General features: G+C 31.7%; 1 protein-coding gene and 1 pseudogene across 1 annotated transcript in view; one reads left to right on the top strand and one right to left on the bottom strand.

Moving 5' to 3' along the window:
• Positions 1 to 14,506: 14,506 nt before the first annotated feature.
• Positions 14,507 to 16,172, bottom strand: LOC128390041 (medium-chain acyl-CoA ligase ACSF2, mitochondrial-like; annotated as a pseudogene).
• Positions 16,173 to 16,242: 70 nt separating this feature from the next.
• The window catches only part of LOC128390043 (hemicentin-1-like), a 60,650-nt gene continuing 55,194 nt past the window's right edge, over positions 16,243 to 21,698 (top strand). Inside the window, exons 1-3 of the mRNA XM_053349715.1 lie at positions 16,243 to 16,374; positions 16,826 to 17,071; positions 17,150 to 17,491. Of these exons, the coding sequence (XP_053205690.1) occupies positions 16,903 to 17,071; positions 17,150 to 17,491 (511 nt within the window). The 5' untranslated portion in view covers positions 16,243 to 16,374; positions 16,826 to 16,902. The remainder of the gene's footprint in view (positions 16,375 to 16,825; positions 17,072 to 17,149; positions 17,492 to 21,698) is intronic.

Here is a 21,698-nt window from a genome sequence, read left to right as displayed (position 1 = left end):
CTGGCCAAACCACCTCATCTTCCCCTTTAATTTTTCCCCTTCTCTCTCTCTCTTCCTTTTCCTTTAATCCACCATTTTGGTGGGTTAGTTGTGTTGGCACCTTTATGGTGTTCAACCTAATAAGTTTTGTATTTTGTTTCGATAAAGTTCCAAGTCTTTATAATTATTAAATTAGTTAAATTATATTTGTGATAATTTTATTTCCTTGGAATTAAACTCAATTGGTGATTACGTTTTGAAATGAGTAATATATATGGTGTTTTATCTTAATTCATGGTGACCCTTTTGACGTGATTTTTGTCCACGTGTGATCTTTAGTTTTTGTTCAATTTTCTTTGTTAATTTTGTTATTCTAATCAATTGAAGGTAGAACATCGTTTTATAATCATCTTCTTTTTCTTCTTAGCCTTCTGTTTGACTTTTATTATTATTCATTCATATTCGATGAGAGTTTGGGATCTTTATTGATGTTCGTCCTAATTTTTTTTAACTGTTGGGTAAAACTGTTTACTTTATTCGCCTCATTCGGTTAATTCTTCTCAAAAGTGACACATAATAATACTAAATTTAAAGCTTATCTTTACCTCTGTGTCATATTAAGATTTAAATAATTTTACGCAATTAGTTAAAATCAAAATTTTATATTGAAAGATTGCAGGTAATAGAAATTGATAGAATCTAAAAATCGTTTCTTTGTCTAGCTAAAAATCGATCTCTGGTTGCAATCATTTCGATTGGTGTAAGCTCTAAACGAGTTTAACGAAAACAAGTTTTTCTTTTCCCTACCTTTACTAACAAGTTTAATAAAGTGTTAATTCCTTGAATGTTCACGTTTCAAATTTTATTTTTCTTTGATAGCCTTGGGTTTTTATGGCTCAAAACACATTGATAATTATCAGTAGTTTCTGGAATGTAAAAATTTGAAATTATAATTGAATAATATTTCTGATTCTTGTTGATTTAACGTTTCAACCCGCTGAAATTTTTGTCTTAATTTTACTTGATCACTTACATTCAACAATTTGACCGGATAAATTAGTTATTATTTATCATTGGTTTTCGTCCAACATTAAACAATTTGACCTGATAAATTAGTTATTATTTATCATTAGTTTTCGTCCAACATTCAACAATTAATCTTACTTTCAGTGAAACAATTGAGTAACTTAGTTATTAGTTCCAATTTTGTTTCATTTGTGCTAATGGTGATTGATTTGTCGAAACAATTGTGTAACTTAGTTATTAGTTATAATTCTGTGACGTTCAGATTGAAATTTGGTTAAAATTCGATTGATAACTTAGTTATTAATTATCATCTTCGTCAATTGGTAAATTTCAACTAAAATTTGGTTAAAATTCGATTGATAATTTAGTTATTAATTATCATCGCGTCAATTGGTAAATATCGTCTTAAATTTGGTTAAAATTTGATTGGTAAACTAGTTATTGTTTATCACTTTCGTCATTTGGTCAACTTCGTTTAAAAATTTGATTGGTAAACTAGTTATTGTTTATCATTGTTCTCTACTTATTGATTCGATTGTCCGTTGTCCCAAGAATCTGTGAAACTTTTGGTCTTTGGTTAATTGAGTTAACCGTTCGTTTCAAGATTTGTTGGTTCGTTGGTTTTGGATTTAATAGTCAATTTTGTTTGGAAAAATTTGTTATAGCATAAAATTTTGTATTTGATCCTTTGGATAATCTAGTTATTGATTATCATTTAGTTATTTGTTATTTTATAATTTGTTGTTCAATTAACTGATTCGATTGTCCGTTGTTCCAGAATCTGTGAAACTTTTGTCTTTTTGGTTAATTGAGTTAGCCGTTCGTTTCAAGATTGCTGGTTCGTTTGTTTTGGATTCAATAGTCAGTATACTTAGAACAAAAGATTTATAATTATGACGAGCCGATATTTCGATGATACTTTGTTAAATAATATTAAAAACTTTGATGGAAATAATGCTGATGCCTATGATTGGCTTGACGATTTTGAACAAATAACTGAAGCTGCTGGCTTAAATAATATAGATAAATTAAGACGATTACCTGTTTATTTAATTGGCCCCGCTAAAGATTGGTATGCTGGTAGTATAAGAAGTAAACCTGTTGATCAACGACCAGCTACTTTCAATGATTTGAAAGCTAAATTACTCGCCGCTTTCAAACAACCTTCGTTACACCAAGACGAATTACACTCGAAAATTGAAAATAAAAAGCAACAAGAAGGTCAAGATGTTATATCTTATTTCTTTGAAATGGTTGGCCTGTGTGCTAAACTTAATCCAAATAAGGATCTCGATGGTAAAATAAGATATATTAAAAATGGATTCCTCCCTGGTATTTTAAAGTATATCGCTTTGGTAAAGGTTAATTCAATGGACGAATTCAAGGAATATGCCGTGGAAGCTGAATATTATTATCTTAAGAATAAATTTAATCAATAACTATTAAACTGGGTAATTGGTCTGGTGTTGGGAATTTTCATTTAAAATTTTGAATTTATTATTATATTAGACTTGAACAATCTAACTGCAACCTTCGATATGGAAAGTCTGCTGAGTCGTTTGAATAATTCTGCTCGTAAAAGGGACTTTAAGAGAATGGCGTCCGATAATGTCATAACTTTGGCCAGGTACTAAAACTGGTTTAGTACCTGGCCAAACCCTCATCTTCCCTTTAATTTTTCCCCTTCTCTCTCTCTCTTCCTTTTCCTTTAATCCACCATTTTGGTGGGTTAGTTGTGTTGGCACCTTTATGGTGTTCAACCTAATAAGTTTTGTATTTTGTTTCGATAAAGTTCCAAGTCTTTATAATTATTAAATTAGTTAAATTATATTTGTGATAATTTTATTTCCTTGGAATTAAACTCAATTGGTGATTACGTTTTGAAATGAGTAATATATATGGTGTTTTATAATAATTCAAGAGTAAGAGAGAGAGAGAGAGAAAATAAGAGAGAGTTAGAGAGAGAAAATAAGAGAGAGAGAGAGAAAATAAGAGAGAGAGAAAATAAGAGAGAGAGAAAATAAGAGAGAGAGAAAATAAGAGAGAGAGAAAATAAGAGGAAGAGAAAATAAGAGAAAGAGAAAATAAGAGAAAGAGAAAATAAGAGAGGATAAATTTAGGAGAGCATTTGTTTATATTTGATTTTGTTGAGTTGAAAATCTTGTATAATTTTTTTTATATTATTTTGAAGTTTAATGAGTGTATTTGGGAGTTCCTTTTGCTATTGTCTCTCAATCGATAATGGTTAAAGTCTATATGATGGAGAATTTGATAACTACTTTGAAAATAAAACATTAATTGATAAACATTAGGTGAAGAAATTCATATTTGTATTCATTTTATAACTTTACGAATATAATTTGTATTGATTATTGTTATTTAGTTTGATAAAGGTGAATTATTGTTAATTATTTGGATAATTATAATAAGAGATTATTAGTATTGCAGAGATAATATCAAATTGCTTGGTTTGAATTCATTAATCTAAGATGTCAGTGAATTTTATCTTCAAAAAGAGAAAAGAGATTTTGATATTTTTTTTGCAAATTAATGATAAACAATTGGCTGGATAAGATGTGATCTAATCAATTGAACATGACTAGATTTTGTTTTTCACACTTGAACTTAATATGTATCAGGTAATAATTGATGCGAGTTTGTCACTTATGGAAATCATTTTACTTATCCTTTTTTCAGATTGTCGAACTGATTCAGAATTATGTTCATTTTGAGTTCATTTAGATGATAATTAGATCGAATTTGATATAACTTTTATAACTTTTAAAGATTTATTGTATTAAGTATATGGTTATTGATAAGATGATTAAGCTTCGATGTATTAGGAATCCAAGTAAATAATGATACGATTTTTAATTGTGATCTAATTACAATTAAATCAAAACAATTAGCAACCCGATCTTAATGATTCTTTTTCCCAGTAAACAGGAAATGAATAATAATCAATTAGCCACCACGAATAATAAGAAAAATTATGTAATTAATTATCAGTCTAATTCCAAATGTCGGACGATAAGTTTATAATTCGTGCGTGTATGCTTTATGAGTTCAAATTGGCCTCAAAACCAGGTCAATGTCATCAGCGACTAACTCAAGCCTCTGGGAATGATGCAATAAGTGAAGTTACAGTGAAACGGTGGTTCGGGAGGTTTCGTTCTGGTGATCTGAGCATCGAATCAAAGCCCATCCCTGGCCAACCGAAGAGTGTAACGGATAGGGACCTGAAGGACTTGATCGAGGCCAATCCAGAGGTTAGTTGTGGAGAAGTTGCTAGAGAGTTTGGTGTTACTGATGAAGCTGTTAGGCAACGCCTACATGCCCTGGGCAAGGTTCACCGCCTGAATAAGTGGGTGCCCTATGAACTCACAAGTGATCAGATGATGAAGTGAGTGTCAATATCAATGTCTCTTCTTTCGCGCCAAAATAATGACCCTTTCCTTGACCGTTTGATGACCAGCGATGAAAAGTGGATAATGTATGACAATATTACAAGGTCATACGCCTGGTTAGACCCAGGTCAATCATCGATGTCAACCCCTAAGCCACGCCTACATCAGCCGAAGATAATGTTGTGTATATGGTGGTGCCAAGGGGCGTGGTCCACTTCGAGCTATTGGATCAAGGTCAAACTGTTATCTCTGAATTATATGCTCAACAATTGGTCAGAGTTAACGAAAAATTAGTAGAAAAGTGGCCTGCATTGGTCAATAGATCAAAGGTCATCTACCTCCATGATAACGCGCGACCTCACACATCGAAACAGGTCAAAGATCAAATAAAGAAGCTCAATTGGGAGGTATTACCCCACCTACCTTATTCACCTGACCTTGCTCCTTCGGACTACCACCTTTTTCTTTCAATGTCTAACGCGCTTAAAGGTCAAAAATATGATTCAAGGTCAGATGTCGAAAATGCCGTCACCGACTTTTTGACCTCAAAAGATACAGAATTTTACAAGTCTGGAATCGAAAAGCTCGTGGAGAGGTGGAAAAAGGTCATAGAATCGGATGGGAATTATTTCGATTGAGTTGATTTGATTGTTTTTTTTATCACAATTAACATCACAATTAAAAATCGTATCATTATTTACTTGGATTCCTAATAATATTAGAAAACTAACATCAAAATGTAACCAATTTCGAAATTTAAGTTGAATAGAAAAAAGTATAACAATTTTTCACAATTTCAATTGATAAGGAAGAAGAGAAACTTTTCACAAATTCAAGTAAATTTCACCGTATCCGACTCGTCGCACCATTTGAAGTAATATTGTTTCACTTTATTAACCTTCACTTTTACTTTAGTATTTTAATTAGCACTTTATTCATTTTATTCATTTGAACTTGAAGAGAAGGGGAAATTCATCCCAACTGAACTGATACATTTTGTTTTCTTTCTATTATAAGTAATTATAATCTTCATCTTCATCTTCATCTTCATCCTCATCCTCATCTTCATCTTCATCTTCGTCTTTATTTTTAGCTCGTCTCTGGTTAAGAGACGAGTTGTTACCATGCAAGATATTTGCCAACAATATAATTTATCATTCAGTTAAAGAATCCATATCGACTATTTTGAACGAATAGGAGTTCATTGTACCTGTACAGCCACGCAAAATAAAATGACAACAAAAGTTTCATAAATTTGTATAGAAATTGTAATTTTTAATACAAGTTTCTTTCATGATATATTGTAAAAATCATTTGTCACCTGTTGAATTATGAGAACCACAACTGATTTTATCACTTAGTTTCATCTACTGTACTTATAATCTATTTTTTCGTCCATACAGTTAAATTATTACTGAATCAATGAAAAATGACTTTCACTATAAACGAGCTCTCGGTAACTCGAATTGATTCTATCATAAAAGAAATTGTTTTGATTCTCCCTATGGCGAAATTGAATTGCTTCTTCCTATGAAGAAATTGACTTGATTCTCCCATAAAAGAAATTGTTTTGATTCTCTCATAAAAGAAATTGTTTTGATTTTCTCATTGAAGATATTGAATTGATTCTCCTGTTGTGAAAATGTCAAAGAGAGAGAGAGATTAACTTAATCTTTTTATTACCTTGTTTTCACTCATCTCCTTGATGAATGTCACCTTCTCTCTCTCCCAATATAAAAAGACGATTTGTGTAAAAAAATAATTAGATTAGATTTTAGTAATAAGTAACAATTCAATCAGTGAAGATTGTTGTTAATCAATTGATTAAATAAATCGAGAAAATTAATAAATTACAATTGTGTTAATTTACGAGTATCAGTTGAACAACAATTTGTTGAACCCGTGTGAGGGTTAAATTCAACTTCAAATTCAACAAAAAAAGTGAATTAGCCTTTTCTTTCCCAATCTCTTTAAAAATTGTAAACAAATAAATTGTTATTTCTCAAAATCTTCTCTCTATCAAAATAAACAAATTTGTTAGCAGCAATCAACATTAACCATCCAACCGTTAATAGACTGAGCTGAAAATCTTTTCCAACAAAACAACAAATTGGTAAAAGGTAAAGCCTTTTTTATATATTTATACATTGCTTCCTTACCTAATTCACAACAAATCAGTGACGTTCTTTAATATGATAATGAATCAGTAAAGATTCATTGGGACAACCTTATGCTCAAATTCAAACTTTCCAATTTAATTGATAATATTGAATCAGCGAATAGCTAATATCCTTTTGCAAACCAATCAAAACCTGAATCAGTGAAGATTCGATCGAGAGTTCAATTGAAATTTGAACCAGTGAAGGTTCTGATCCAACTCCTTGAATCGAATCAGTTAAGATCCAATTGAACTCAAAGTGTTAAACCGGAATCAGTGAAGATTCACACTGAATCCGAAATTCGGTCTGAATTATTGAAGATTCACACTGAACCCGAAGTTCATTGTGAATCAGTGAAGATTCTTATTGAAGGCAAAAAAGTAAAAACAGAATCAGTGAAGATTCAGTACCTTCTCTGAACAATAAGAGTCAGTGAAGACTCGCTAAGCTTGAATTATCATCTTTCTCCAAATAACAATAATTCAGTTTGAATCAGTGAAGATTCAAATCGAAACTATAAAAACTGAATCAGTGAAAATTCAAGCTAACTCAGAACCTTAATCAGTTCAACCTCAAGAATCAATCAAGTGCTAAATTGATCAACCATTTAATTCTGCAATCACGAACTCCTTGCCTTCGACCTTCGCGTATAATACTAACAACTAAACAAATCAACTATAAAACAATTACCAATCAATATCTAATGATTCAATCAAATCAACAATTAACAAGCGCTATTAAAATAATCAATTAATGATCATCATCATCAGCAAATCAATACATTGACTTTAATTAACCTTCAACAAGTGATAACACCTTTTAACCTTAAGATAACTTTACCACACGTCAATTAGTTACTTCAATCATAAATTATCATTAGATTAAAACTAATTGAACAATCATAAACTTTTACTATCCTTTGACTAACATCATTAGATCGAAATGTCAGTACCTCCTACTGCACCGTCATTATCATCAACACCTAATCAAGAATTTAATCAACCAGCTCCTTCAGTTATGAACATCAATCTTTCTAACCTTTTAAAGAACCATATAACTATTGAACCTTTCAGGGGAGATAATGAGGATGTAGTTGATTGGTTGGTCCAATTTGAATTTGCCTCTCAAGCTCTAGGCTTAAATGCAACCGAAATGTTTAAAATAATTCCATTTTACCTTCAAGGCTCAGCTCGTCGTTGGTACAACTTAACCGTTAGCTCCTTCGGACCAGCGAATAAGCCAACGACTTATGAACAGCTACGAGAATGTATGATAACAGGCCTCTGTCCAGCAGATTATCGTACGCACCTCTCTCAACAACTTCATAATAGCAAACAGAAACCAGGCCAACCAACAACTAGCTTCATCTATGAGATTCAAGAGCTTTACTCTCGAATGAACAGTCAGATGCCTAAGAACTTAATGATTAGTTTTATCTCTGAACGATTCTTACCCCAGATCAAATTTGTCACCACCTTACAAAATCCAAAGTCACTTAGTGAATTAATAGAGGCAGCCAAATTAGCTGACAAGGCCTTAGTTAATGGTGAAATCAAACCTAATCATAACTTCAGCCTTGAGTCTAATTCATCAAATGCAATTGAGAACAAACTGTTAAACACTCTGAATCAATTACAATCAAAATTTGATCAATTAGAAGAAAAGTTAAATACATTTACGGCTAAAGCCTTCAATCAAAATCGAGTCACTTGCAACTTTCGCTGTCATCGTGTCCACACCGAAGAAAATTGTCGCGACCGAATGGCAGCGATTCAAGTCAATAATTTTCAGCCAATTAGTAGTCAACTGACTCAACCAGCTCTGTCAAAACAACAAAACTTACCAGTGCAATCCAATGCTGTGCAATCACAAGATCAATCGATCCAGCCTAATCAACCACAAGTCAATCAACAAGCCTCACCAGCCCAGATCAATCAACAACCGTTTTACAATCGTAGTAAACGGAGAGATAATAGAAATTATCAAAATCGTTCTAATAATGATCGAAACTGGAGAGGAGAAATGAGAACAGGCAAAGAGAGAATCCCTCTAACCAGCAAGAACAGACAAATCAAGTTCCTCAAATTAGAACCATCACTAAAGTTGATTATGATGCAGAAAATGATGATCACACTAGTGAAGAGGAAGAGCCTCAGGTCTCAGCCATTTGCTCGATCTTCAAGAAAAAGCTAATCCATCAACAGATTAAAGTTGATAACCATAGAGTTGAAGCCATGTTCGACATCGGCTCTGACATGACCCTGATTACAAGAGCATTGGTTGAGCAATTGAAACTGAATTTAGAACCATACAAAGGTCCAACTCCCCTAGCGGCCAATGATAAACCGATTCAAATCTTAGGTGAAGTCGATATTACAATTAAGATCAGTGACAATAGTTCAGCCCTATTGATAGTAACTACAGTCCAAGTAATCGATCGATTACCCAAACAATTTAGTGTCTTAATCGGTCAAGATGTTATGTCAAAGGCTAATATAGTGATTGATTGTTCAGCCGGTAGGGTACACATTAACAGTCAACCAACAAATTGATACTGAAGTGACTAACACAAGTGAATCAACTGAAGCAAGTGAAAGCGAATCATCTAATATCGATATCGATCCATAATATAATGATGAATTTTTGGAACTAAGATCTTCTTTTATACTACTTGGTGTGGGCGGGACTCACCCCACGCAGGACAAGGGTAAGAGACTTGATCATCTCTGGGTCTTTCTTGAAGGGTTCACTGAAAGATTCAGTGAATTGACCCATGATCCGAGAGTTGAACTGTTTCTTGCTACAAGTAACAGGGGGCAGCAACATCGCTCCGATGTTAGTGTTGAATGTATCATAAAGATTATCCATTTTTTGAAGGATCCGAATTTGATCAAGATTTAGTTTACCGGTAGTGAAACATTCCTCTCCCTCCCAGGTTTGATCGATATCCTTTTCCTTGATAATCCGTGACCAGATGAAAACATTTTCAAGTAGCCTACCAGGGTTTTGACAGTCGATAAATGCATCGAGTCTTTGGAAGCCGAGAAGAAAACAAAGGCCAGGGATAAGGTTGAGAATTTTATTTACACCATCAGCCTTGATAGAAATCCTCCGATCCCGTCCGAATAGAAGATCTCCACAAACGGTTCGATGGTTAGTTCATCAATTTGATCCTGTAGTTTTGTATCCGTTCCGCCGATATGACCAATCATGAAGCTTGCGAGGCGACTCAATTCCCATCGTTTTAGAGCAACACCATATCTTGTAGGGATACCAGTAACATACAGGGCCATTCAGCTACTTTGTTGGTTTTCTTTTCACGATTTCTCAAAAACTAGATATTTTTCTAAGCTTGGTCATGAAGTCAAAAAATAATAATATCACAAAGCAACGTTGGTATTGCGCTAAAACAAAATCAATTACTTTAGATAACTTTTTACAGAAAGCGAATTGCATCAGACCCTGTAAGTACAGGAATGATAAAACATCACAGGTAGGCTTTAATAATTTCTAGTTTTCAAAAAGTTCTTCAAATGACCTTCAAGTGCGTTCTTTCACGAATAACCTTTATGACCTTGACCTTGAAATATGACAATTGAGTATCGGCCAAACTTCCATAGACGAAATATGAACCCTATCGGTCTAGTAGTTTTTGAGAAATCGTGAAAAGAAAACAAAGTAGCTGAATTGCCCTGTAGTATCTTAGATGAACACGACCACAAACGATTTTGTTGTTTCCATCGGTTCTCCAAGAGATGATGAAACTTCGATTTGATTTGACTTAACGTGTGCCAATTTAATTGAAACATGTTTTTTGACTGAGTCATTTCGACTCTGCTCCTCTCTTATATACCTCTTGAATCTGTGAAAAGTTTCAGTTAGCTCCCTCGTGTGTCTACCACCAGTAATTATAATTTTACCTGAAGGATAGATTGGAATACACTTTTTCTGGTAATACCATTAATCGGCGGGAAAGATTTCAGGCTCCCACATTATCTCTTTGAATTTAGTCAGTTCATCGAAATTTCGAATAAATATTTGACCATAAGCGACCATGTTGATAACACGTAAACAGTCGATAGTTTGTAGTGGAAAAAATATTCCAGTCCTTCTCTCGCATGTGCAGTTGAGATAAGACCAACAGCCATGATAGAACCCGAAGTGAAGATTAGATATTTTCCTTCCTTGTACTTTAACACTTACGAAGGAACTTCATGAAGTGTCAAATCGATAATGACTGGAAAACCAGTTTTTTGGAAACAGCGTGAGAAATTATGCGGGCCATTTTTATTCTGGCCTGCCACAACCCGATAGTTGCCGAGAAAACTGGCCTGAAAGATCGGAAGCCGTGGACATTTTTTGTGTGGAATGGCAATGTTTGGTTGAAATAAGCAAAAATTATCGACCTATCTGTTATTAGTTCGTGTGTGCTAAAGACCATGAAGATAAGAACCATGGACATGTACGGAGAAAATGAAATAGTATGAATACTACCATAGAGTAAATTCTCAGTTAGAGACCGTGAAGATAAGAACCATGGATGGGTACGGAGAAAATGAAATAGTATGACTACTACCATAGAGTAAATTGTCAAATTGTTACAAATTTTGTTATTTTTTTGATTTTTTCTGAAAGTGCACATATTTACAATGAGAATAATTATGATTATATAGGATTATATGCATATATATTATATATGATTATATTAGGGTGATTATGGTATATGAATCTATAAAAAATTTGCAATTTACTCTTCTAACCAGAAGGCAAGCTCTCTTCTGCCTTCTGGAGTTCGATCGGCTTGAATAGTTATCAACCGCTCATTTATTATTTTCTTATTTATTTTTACAAATCTTAAGCAACAAGTTGATCGTATGATACGTGGATATTTGCAATACATGTTGTACAAGCCCATAAGAAAACTTGCATGGGTTCGATAATATTCTCTGAGCCCATGATCTTTAAGAGATTTCAGCATATCATCGACATTGTGAGATAGATTCTTCATCTGCGTTAAGTTTTTTCCTATACATATATAATACTTCAACATATTGCGCCAACATTGTTTTATTTTTGCTTCGAGAACCGCTATCGTATTGATACCCTCGTCTACATCAGAGATTGAAATATCGTCTATTTCAATCTCTGATGTAAAAGCAACTTCACCAATTACAGAGGCTCTAAATTGTTCCCAAATCGCATCTTCCCGTCTTGTCTTTTCAGCCAACCTTTCTTGCATTTCTCTTTCAACCTGCTCCGCACCCACACTCGCACCACCCTGAACTGCCTCAATACCCTCTTCCTCCTGTTGATCTTCTTCATCCTCAATTCTTTGCTCACGCCCTGAAGTTGATTGCGTATTTTTATCAAGTTCTCTCTCACCAGCCTCGCTTTCCCTTTCTTCCATGACCTCATCTTCCCTCTCATCTTCTTCTTCCCCATATCCTGAAAAACTAGAAAACATAGATCCAAATAGCTTGTTATATTTTATTATTTGAATTTCCCTATTATTTTCCGGAATAAGATTGATCAAGTTTGCGAAGAAATCTTCAAGTTCACGTTTTTTGCTTTCGGAAATTTGTGTTGTGCTCTCCATCTCTACCACAAATGAAATGAAAGATGAAAAAAGAAGACACAAATGTAGTGATAATTTATAAGATGAGCGCTTTAGTAGTAATAAGCTTTAACGTTTTTATGCTGTTATAACTAAATGAAATATCTTGAATGTATGATTTCAACGCTGATGATATACGATTCTGAACCTCACTAGAAAACCATAAAGAATATTGTGATGAAAAATACTTGTGTGATGATGCGGAAAACAAAGAGCTTTACTTTATGAAGCTAATGGTTAAAGAAAAAGACAATTAATTAACCAATGAGAAAAGAGACTAGTTGAAACAAGTAGAAAATCGAAAAGGAAACTGAATTCAATAGAATTTATGGAAAACATATTAATACGAAGCAAGGATGAATGAAGGTTATCGAAGAAAAGGAATGAAACAGAAAACAACAAACCATGCCGCATCATTTTCAGGAATTAACTAACTATTGTAAAGATGAACATCAATTGCTTTACCAATTTTTTTATTTCACCTTCACAATTTTTAATCGATTTGAATTGTAAGTTTGAAAGTCCATGTCCCCGTTTTTTATTACATTTTTAGATCCGTTGTGATCACATAGCATAATTACAAGCACTTTCGGACTCTATTTAATTCTAGCCTAATAACATAATTATCCTAGTCAATTTAATGAACTTCCTTGTTCGAAATAGCGAAAGTTTGATAAATTTATTGTAACAATTGACATTTTGTTTAAATGGATTAAATTTATGATACCTTTTTTTGCATTTATCAATAACATTTACATTGGTACTTATGTTTATTTAGATTAAGGCCGTATTCACCAACCGTAATCAATTTTTTAAACCAGCTGATCACAGCTTTTGCGTTTCACAAGCTATGAATAAGTCTTGATCTCGGATCATATTTAAGTTTAGATCAATTTAATGCGAGGATTAAAAAATATTGTTTCACCAATCGACATCAATTGATCTTAGCTCAAATTGTTGTTTCACCAACCGAAATCACCTTCAATTGATCTCGGAAGTCTTGATCAAAATTTTGATTATGACTTTTCTTCCTCTTTTTTCCATTCTTACTCATTTTTTTGAATTTTTTTACATAAATTGATTAAAATCGTTATGTCATATTATTTTTCTACAATTTTCGCTAGCGTAAAAAAGTGTTTTCTTTTTAAAAAAATATTAAACAAAGATATTTAGAGAACTTGATCAGTGTAATCATATAACTTGTTAATTGTTTGGAAATCAATCTTAGTTTCAAGTCTTTCCATAAGTTAATTAATTTATCTACTTCAAATTTACCAACAGTTAAATGATTCCATCCAATTGCTTGTTCAGTTGATTGGAAATAACAATAACTTATTTGATTTTTTAATGATTTCACTTTTTATTCAGTAAATAATAATTATTTAAAATTAAGTGATTAACGTTTCCTGGTTAAGTGCAGGCATTGAATTTAGTTTTCATAATGGTGAAAATTTTTATAAATACAACGGAGATAGCGAGAAAGTTATCAGTTAAGTTCTTCGATTCGATCGAACATCTTCAAATACAATTGTTCAATATTGAATTTTTCATCTTTTTTTACTTGAACACTTTCTAATAGAATTATTCGATTTCTGAGTTTATTACTTCTTCGATATTCGTTCATCGTTTCTGATACAGTGTACTACAGTTTCAATTTTAATTAGTTCAGTATTTAAACATTGTGGTTGTTGATGATAATAGTTGTAATTGATAGAACGTGTAGGCAAAAAACAACGTGAACAATATTTAAATTTAGTTAATGTAGAGTTTGATATTAGATCAGGCAATACATGTTATTCTCTTTTTGTTTGAGAAAACAAATAATTGATATTAAATAATTGAATAAATTTAACTTTAAAACAAGAAGATATAAGATAAAAATAGAACATGAAAAAATGATAGTTAAGATATACGAGGAGAAAGGGGAGTTCACCCCAACTGATCATATTTTAGGTTTACATTGGGGGTTTCATGTTCATGTTCATATTCATGTCACTTTCATTTCAACTTCATCTTCATCTCTATTTTTATCTCGTCTCTTTCAAGGAGACGAGGTGTTTATCTTTTCTTTTCGAACAGTACTAATTGTGTTTTTACATTCAACATCTATCGGTTGTTTTTAATTAGTTGAACTGAATTTTTACAAAGGTAAGTCGATATTCTCTTATGTGTCATTCGTCAGTGCATTGGAAACATTTGCTATCGATCATTTTTCTTGATTTTACCACTCGATCTTTTCAGAAAGAAAAATCGATTCTCTTGAACTGTCAATGTATTCGAATACAAATTCGAAATCGATTTTCTTTTGAACAAAAAGACGATCAGCAATTAAATTTAGAATCAGTGCCAGTTTCTGTGGATCCATAACGAACTAGGTAATTTTCAGTGTGAGGATTTACTTTCAACAATCTATGAACAGTTTCAACGGTGGTTGGAGCTGAACCGGTGATCACGGCTACAATTAAAAATAGAAAATGGTGATTAGTTTAATTGTTCGACGGTAATTTGAGATCAATTCAAACTTTTAAGTGAAGGCATAGTGATGTTGTTTTTCTCTAGATAATTGATTAAATCAATCGTCATCGCTGGAACAATCATTGCATGGGAACAGTTATTTTCATTAATTGTCTCAACCAAACTCTTAACATTGTAACGATAACCAGAAAGAGTGATTGTGATTCCATTCGGGCCATCATTGTGATCCCATAGACAAGACCGAAGATGGAAAAGAGGAACTGGAAGCGGCAACAGTTCCTGGTTCATCAAGACCAAGTCTTCGAGCAGTTAATTGTGCATTGTTGATTAGATTACAATGTGATAATAAGGCCTTTAGGTTTACCGGTTGTTCCTGTGATTAGAAACATTGAAATGAAAAGTTGGTAATTGTATTCGGATTGATCTGTATTACCGAAGTGAACATGATGATCGCTGGATCATCACTATTGACTCTCAATGAAGTTGTAGTTGATCCATCACTCGATGATAACAATTGATTTAAAGGGAATTTGTCAAAATTCAATGAAGTTAAATTGTCTCCATCAATTTGAACCAATTTCTCAAGAGTTGGATTAGTTTTCCTATGCAATTTACTCGCTATGTTGACGAAATCATTGACCACCGTTTGTTGGGAAGACTGACCAGGTACGAATAAAACTTTGGCTTCAGACTTGGTAAGAGCATATTCCAGTTCAGGTAGTCTGTAAACTGGATTAAGGGTGCACAGAATTAACCCATAGCGAGCACAAGCCAATTGAATTAATATCCATTCATAACAATTTGATGACCACAAAGAGACAACATCACCTTTAGTCAAACCAAGGACAGAATCAAATGAATAAACCAGTTGATTAACTTCTTTATTTAGATCACCAAATGATTTAACTATTTTCTGATGGCCACTAATTATCGCAGGTTGGGAATTACCTTTAAAAAGAGAAACCAAATCAAGTAAATTAATCTTATCATTAAGGTAAAGGAAAAGTAAACCTTAGGCTCTAATCAGCTGATCGCCAAAACCTTCACCGAGACCTTTAATTACTCAAGTTGATCAGAACTTAATTGTAGAGCATCACCAATGGAATAAAATTCTAGATTAGCTGGAGAAACACCATAAGCATATGAGTATGGGTGAAGAATGAAAGTTCTGGTTGAGAGAGAAAAGAAACAAATGAGTAGAAATGAGTTTGTAGACTTACGACGATTTTGATGAATTGAATCTTCGCTGGTTTGGTGATTTTGATGAATTGGTATGACTAGAGGTCAATGGAATTGAATTAAATCTTGAATAGGAAGTAAATCGTAAATTATTGCAAGAAATTAAATGTTTTGATGACGAGAAACGGTTTAAAATCATCATGACCTTTTCGCTGTAAAAATTGAGACAATCAATTGGAGAGAGGAAAAGATGAACAAAACAAAGTCTTTGATTGCCGAGAATTAAAATTAAATGGTTGAATTGGTTGTCTTTTCTGTCGGTTCATTATTTGTTTACTTTTGATATGGCCAACTCGTGGAACATGTTATGGTCAAAAGATTTCGTATGCTTTGGATATTCGTTGATTGGTCATTCGCTTATTTTCCTATGTAGTGTCTCTTCGAATAACATAGTTGATATTGGTCCAGAAGGTTAATTGAGTTCTGTACCAAGAGAGGTCAGCAGTGTACAGAAAATTCGACTACCAAACAAAAAGTAAAAATGAGTTGACTCAATGATTGTGATAGTTTAGTTTTTATGATAAAAGTTATTTTACTCATTCCCAGTAAATGATCAAACCAAATAAGTTTATAGTTCTATCAACAAATTGAGTTAATTTAAATTGAAGAAAATGTGAAACTTTCAGTGTTTAATGAAATGAATTAGAAACAAGTAATTAGGTGACACAATTAGACATCACAAAAATTTGATTATTTCTCATTTTAAACATCGATAATAAACATAATCAAAATTCTGTTAATTTGGAACGCAACTTCATCTATTTATTTTATAAATTGATTGTGTTTGGTTGAACACTTTATGTATCAATAATTATTATTATTTGCTCATTAATTTGATTCATTAGAGTTGTTAATTAACGCGAATTGAGTGAATCATCACCATCATCATATTCACTTAATAATCAATATTTTGTGTTTTTATCAAGATATCATCATTATCATAATAATCACCATCTTAGTCTCTATCAAAATAATTTAATTCAATTCAACTGTTTCAACAAAAATGAGAAGGAAATTAATGTTTCTTAATTGTGATTCAGTTGCTACTCAAACAATTTGGATATCTAAATCATCACCGGTGACATGTCTTCAATTACTATCATTTTTACTGATACTTAATTGTAGTTACAATTTGTCTGTAAATTCACAAAGTTTAGAAATTGATTATTCAGGTATTTATGATTTGGTTAATTATCATTATTGATGATCCAATCTATTAAATTTCACTTTCTCTCTTTCTCAATTTTTAGGTCACACAGAAGTGGAAGGTATCGCTGGTCGATCAGTCTCTTTACCATGTAACATAACGATAACCAACGGGAATATTAAAGAAGTGGCCATTATTTTATGGTACAAAGGAGAGACTGGAATTCCTGTTTATACAGTTGACACTCGGAATAAAAGTTCATTAAGTGGTTCAATTCATATTCCATCGAGTTCTTATAAGAGTCGATCTTATTTTGAAATGTCCAAAAGTCCACCGACTCTACGATTAGATAAAGTTAGTGAAAAAGACTCGGGTGAATATCGATGTAGAGTCGATTATGAAAAATATCCAACACAAAACTTCCACATCAACCTAACAGTTATCGGTAAGTTCAATTAGTTTCTTCAATTTACTCAATTCAGGAATGTAACTAGAACTTTTAGCTTTCCAATTCAATCATAATGAACTTTTTTGCATAAAATAAACACCACTACAACTTAAAGCAATCATAAAAATAATCACTTTCACTGAAGAAAATTACTCATTCTCTGAGTTTCATGAGATTCATGCTACTAGAAAGATACACGAAATTTTTCATCATCTACAAAACCTCAACATTTGCATATACATTGAATTTTCATCCTTCTTACTTTTCAGATTATCATTTACAGGAAAAGTTAGAGGAAAAATCGACTCAACTTTTTAGAAGTTTCTAAATCTACTATCAGTTTGTTCACCTTGATAGATTTTTGATCAACAGCATTACTGATTTTAATAAATGTTCAAAAACGCCCATGATAATTCATAAAATCAAATCTCAATCTTATAGAATGATAGTGTCATATTCAATAATAACATTTTCCTTGGCTAAATTATCAGAGAAAAAATTTCCTCATCATAATCATAACAGTCACCTTCATCATCATCAACAGCAACATGATTATCATCAAAATCCATCAAAATGAATTCTGTCTATCAGAAGCATTGAAACTCATAAGATACCCTGAGAGTTAGTGAGTAGAAGAGTAAAATTTCATCTTCCCTCTTCATCTGATTATAAATTCATTTAACCTTCACAATCTCAGCATAAGACTGATAACATCACTTCCGAAAAGTTATCAAAGTAAAATGCAAAATTTTGTTTCAACAGAAATAATAATGATGATAACATACTGAAACCTACAGAACAGGGAAAGTAGTTGACGGTGGGAAAATTCATAATTCATTCTGGAAATTGTGTAATAATACCAAGAGCATTCATGATGATAGATTTCAATTGTTTGAACAAACTGAAACTCAAAGAAATGGAAACAAAAAAAACGCTCATTGTCAATTAGTTATGTAAAAATGGATTCAAATGAAATTCAAGCCTAAGCCCAAGAGATTATGATTGTCAACTCATATCAAGGGATCTTTTTTACACTTTATCTCTTCCCTTTTAATAATAATCATGGTGATGATTCTCATGATGAAATATATTAGATATGAAGATGATTTTGTTGAAGAAAAAAGTTGAGATTTCTACAAAATCTTAATAACTTATTCTTAAAAGCTTTTTATCATCATTACTATTATCAAATGTTATCTTATATAACTTTTTTCACTTCCCTGTTAAGATGAAATAAGTTGTTCAGCTGAGACATTATATTAGTTTTATCCTTTAGCATCTCGTCATCATCATGTTGTTGATTTAGAAGATGAAACAAATATTCATTTTCTATGTGAAAATTTTGTTATCATGTTTGTTACATTTCCCTATGAAAGCCATCAACATGAACGGATATCAAATACTATTCACATGATGAATATCATTCATGATAATAGATGATAACTTGAATAAACATCATATTATTTTGTGACACTATTTTATTAATATTACTAAACTATAACCGTTATTTTAAAATACTTTTTACTTATCTACTTACTCATATCAGTAGTTTTAACTGAAAGTCAATGTAACCGATAAGCTTGTGAAAGACATTCAGAAAAATGCTCAAAATGCTGACTCAGATTGACCAGAATCCAAGCAGAATGTCAGACAGAAGGAGATGAATAAAAGTACTATATCATATATGATAATCTTCAAGTTTTATCACCGACAGAATTTCAGCTTTACCTGAATATTTTTACCTTCTCCATCTATTATCATTTATCCGAATCTCTTTATCTTCATGTTTACATGATGATGAAGTTTTCTTATTGAATGATGAATCAAATGATTTTCTGGTCAAATTGAATGGAGTTGTTTCATCATTAATCTGTATTAGTTGACAGTTGATTCAACATAATAATAGAATTGAAATTGATAAAAAAAATAGTACATTATATATTATCATTTACCTTGTCTCTTCAGGTCTAAATTGTTATTGTTGTGATTTTTTCTCATTTGAGGATTTTACTCAGTCAACTCAAGTTCTGTTTCGATTCAGCGGAACATTAAACCTCTCTTTATTATTAAATACGAAATGACTCAAACATGTCCATCGAAGACCAGAAATCTGATTTTTGATCGGTCAAACTAATGAACTAACTAAAGTAATCAGATTGAACTCCGAGGCAAGTATTAATAAAAAAGAGTTTAGTTTCTACAAAATTAATGTCTAGTGTTTGGAATTAATTAATATTTTGATCTCGATGAAAAAAAAACATCGTAACGAAGTAAGATTTGATCTGATTGACTTAGGATTTAGGTCAACTTATTGAATGTCCAGACAGTTATGGTAATTATCTGCTTGACCATTGAGCGTAACATAAAGGGTTAAACATAATGATAATGTAAATGAAAAAGTTGATTAATTAGCTTTAATTTTTTGCTCATTTATCCATTGTTTGAGTTATAAAGATAAATTATAATCTGGTCAAGATGATAATGTTCAATTATATAAATCAGTGAATTTGGTTGACCAGAGTTAATGAATATATCATGATGGTGTTGATTAATATTATTCATGATAAACATTAACAAACAAAAAATGATAATTCATAAATATCATAATCAAAGTGATAATAACAATGATCACAACAATAACAATAATCATTGTTATGATAAATTATGAACAAAAATTGAGATGATTAATAATGATTACATGATTTGAGTTGATTCATTTATCATCATGAAACATCATCATGAATAATGAGTTATAAATAGCTTACATTATGAATATATGAGCATAAAATGTATAACAATTTAACAAACAAATAGTGAAGATTCAGTGAGTCCGCATGTAATAATATACGATAACCATGATGAGCAAGAGAGAGAGAGAGAGAGAGAGATTGTGAAAGGGATGAAAAATTCCAGAACTGATTTCATCATAACCATGATAATAATCAAATTCAACTCATTTATTAAGTTCCAATTGATTTCAGTTTGATAAAGTACAGATATTCAGTTTCCCAATCTACTCATGTTCCATGAGAGTGAATCAATCAGTTAAATTCATGGTGAATAAAAAATAAACTTCGAGTCAATCTCATTGGAGGAGAAAGAAAAAAGTTTCCATGATAATGATGATGAAAAAAAAGTTCAGAATGATAATAATGACAATTTATTATCAAATTTACATTTATGACATTTTAAGTATTCATTGATTTTCATTTGTGAACCATTGCAATCCTAAGATCTCACTGATAAAGTGCAAATACATATTAATGTATATAAATGTTATCACTTTGGTGTAAATTTTATCAACTTTTATTTGAAACTGTTATTTTTTTTTGTTCCAACAAAGTGAAAACTGTATATTAATGGCCAGTGTATATATTCAACTTACAGGGTGTTTATATTCCGTGTGATACTTTAACGATAAGATTAATAATATACATATTAGATGAATGGTTATGAGTTTCCAAAGTTTTCATGATACTTGCATGAGGAAAAGATTCTCGTACATTGAACTTTAATCATGATTCAGTGAGATGGTGATGATGGTGATAAATTGCATTTCAAGTATTAGATTTCATTGTTCAATATTGGAAACTTTTTTTCGCAATCTACATTTTTCTCACTCTCAGAACTTTTTTCTTCAGAACTTTTTTGCTTTTCATTCGGAATCAATATGGAAAAAAATTTGGAGAATTTTTTTTTCTATCTCAACCTTTACCTTCCATCACCATGTCTGATTATTCAGATGTCAGAGATAATCATGAATTGAACAATAATTTAATATCCATTGGCTTCCATTAGATTTCAATATTTATCTTGATTCCATTTATTTTGTCATCATGTGATTATTTGTAATTCAATGTGATAAAAATCATTAATTTCATGATGAATTTTGAACAGCATACAATAAAAAATTCTGAATCAATTATTGAACTTTTTCCCCTGTGATACCTGATTTTCATGATTGAAACTCAGAGTTTTATTCAGATTTTTTCCCTTGCATTTCTATGTCACTTTCTTGTTTTCGTTATCTAATCTGAATTTATGATAGAATGACAATTATTCTGATAAAAAGATGAACCATTTTTTTGCTGTTACTGTTTCCATCTTTCCATCATCATAATCCATTATCTTACTGTACACACTCAGTTTCCAACAAGATTGATAAGATAATATAAGATAGAAATGTTGTCCACCTTTTAGATTA

Source organism: Panonychus citri, unplaced genomic scaffold (assembly GCF_014898815.1).
Source record: "Panonychus citri isolate SS breed McGregor unplaced genomic scaffold, ASM1489881v1 Contig00113, whole genome shotgun sequence".
Taxonomy (NCBI): domain Eukaryota; kingdom Metazoa; phylum Arthropoda; class Arachnida; order Trombidiformes; family Tetranychidae; genus Panonychus; species Panonychus citri.
This window is presented reverse-complemented; position numbering and strand designations above follow the sequence as displayed.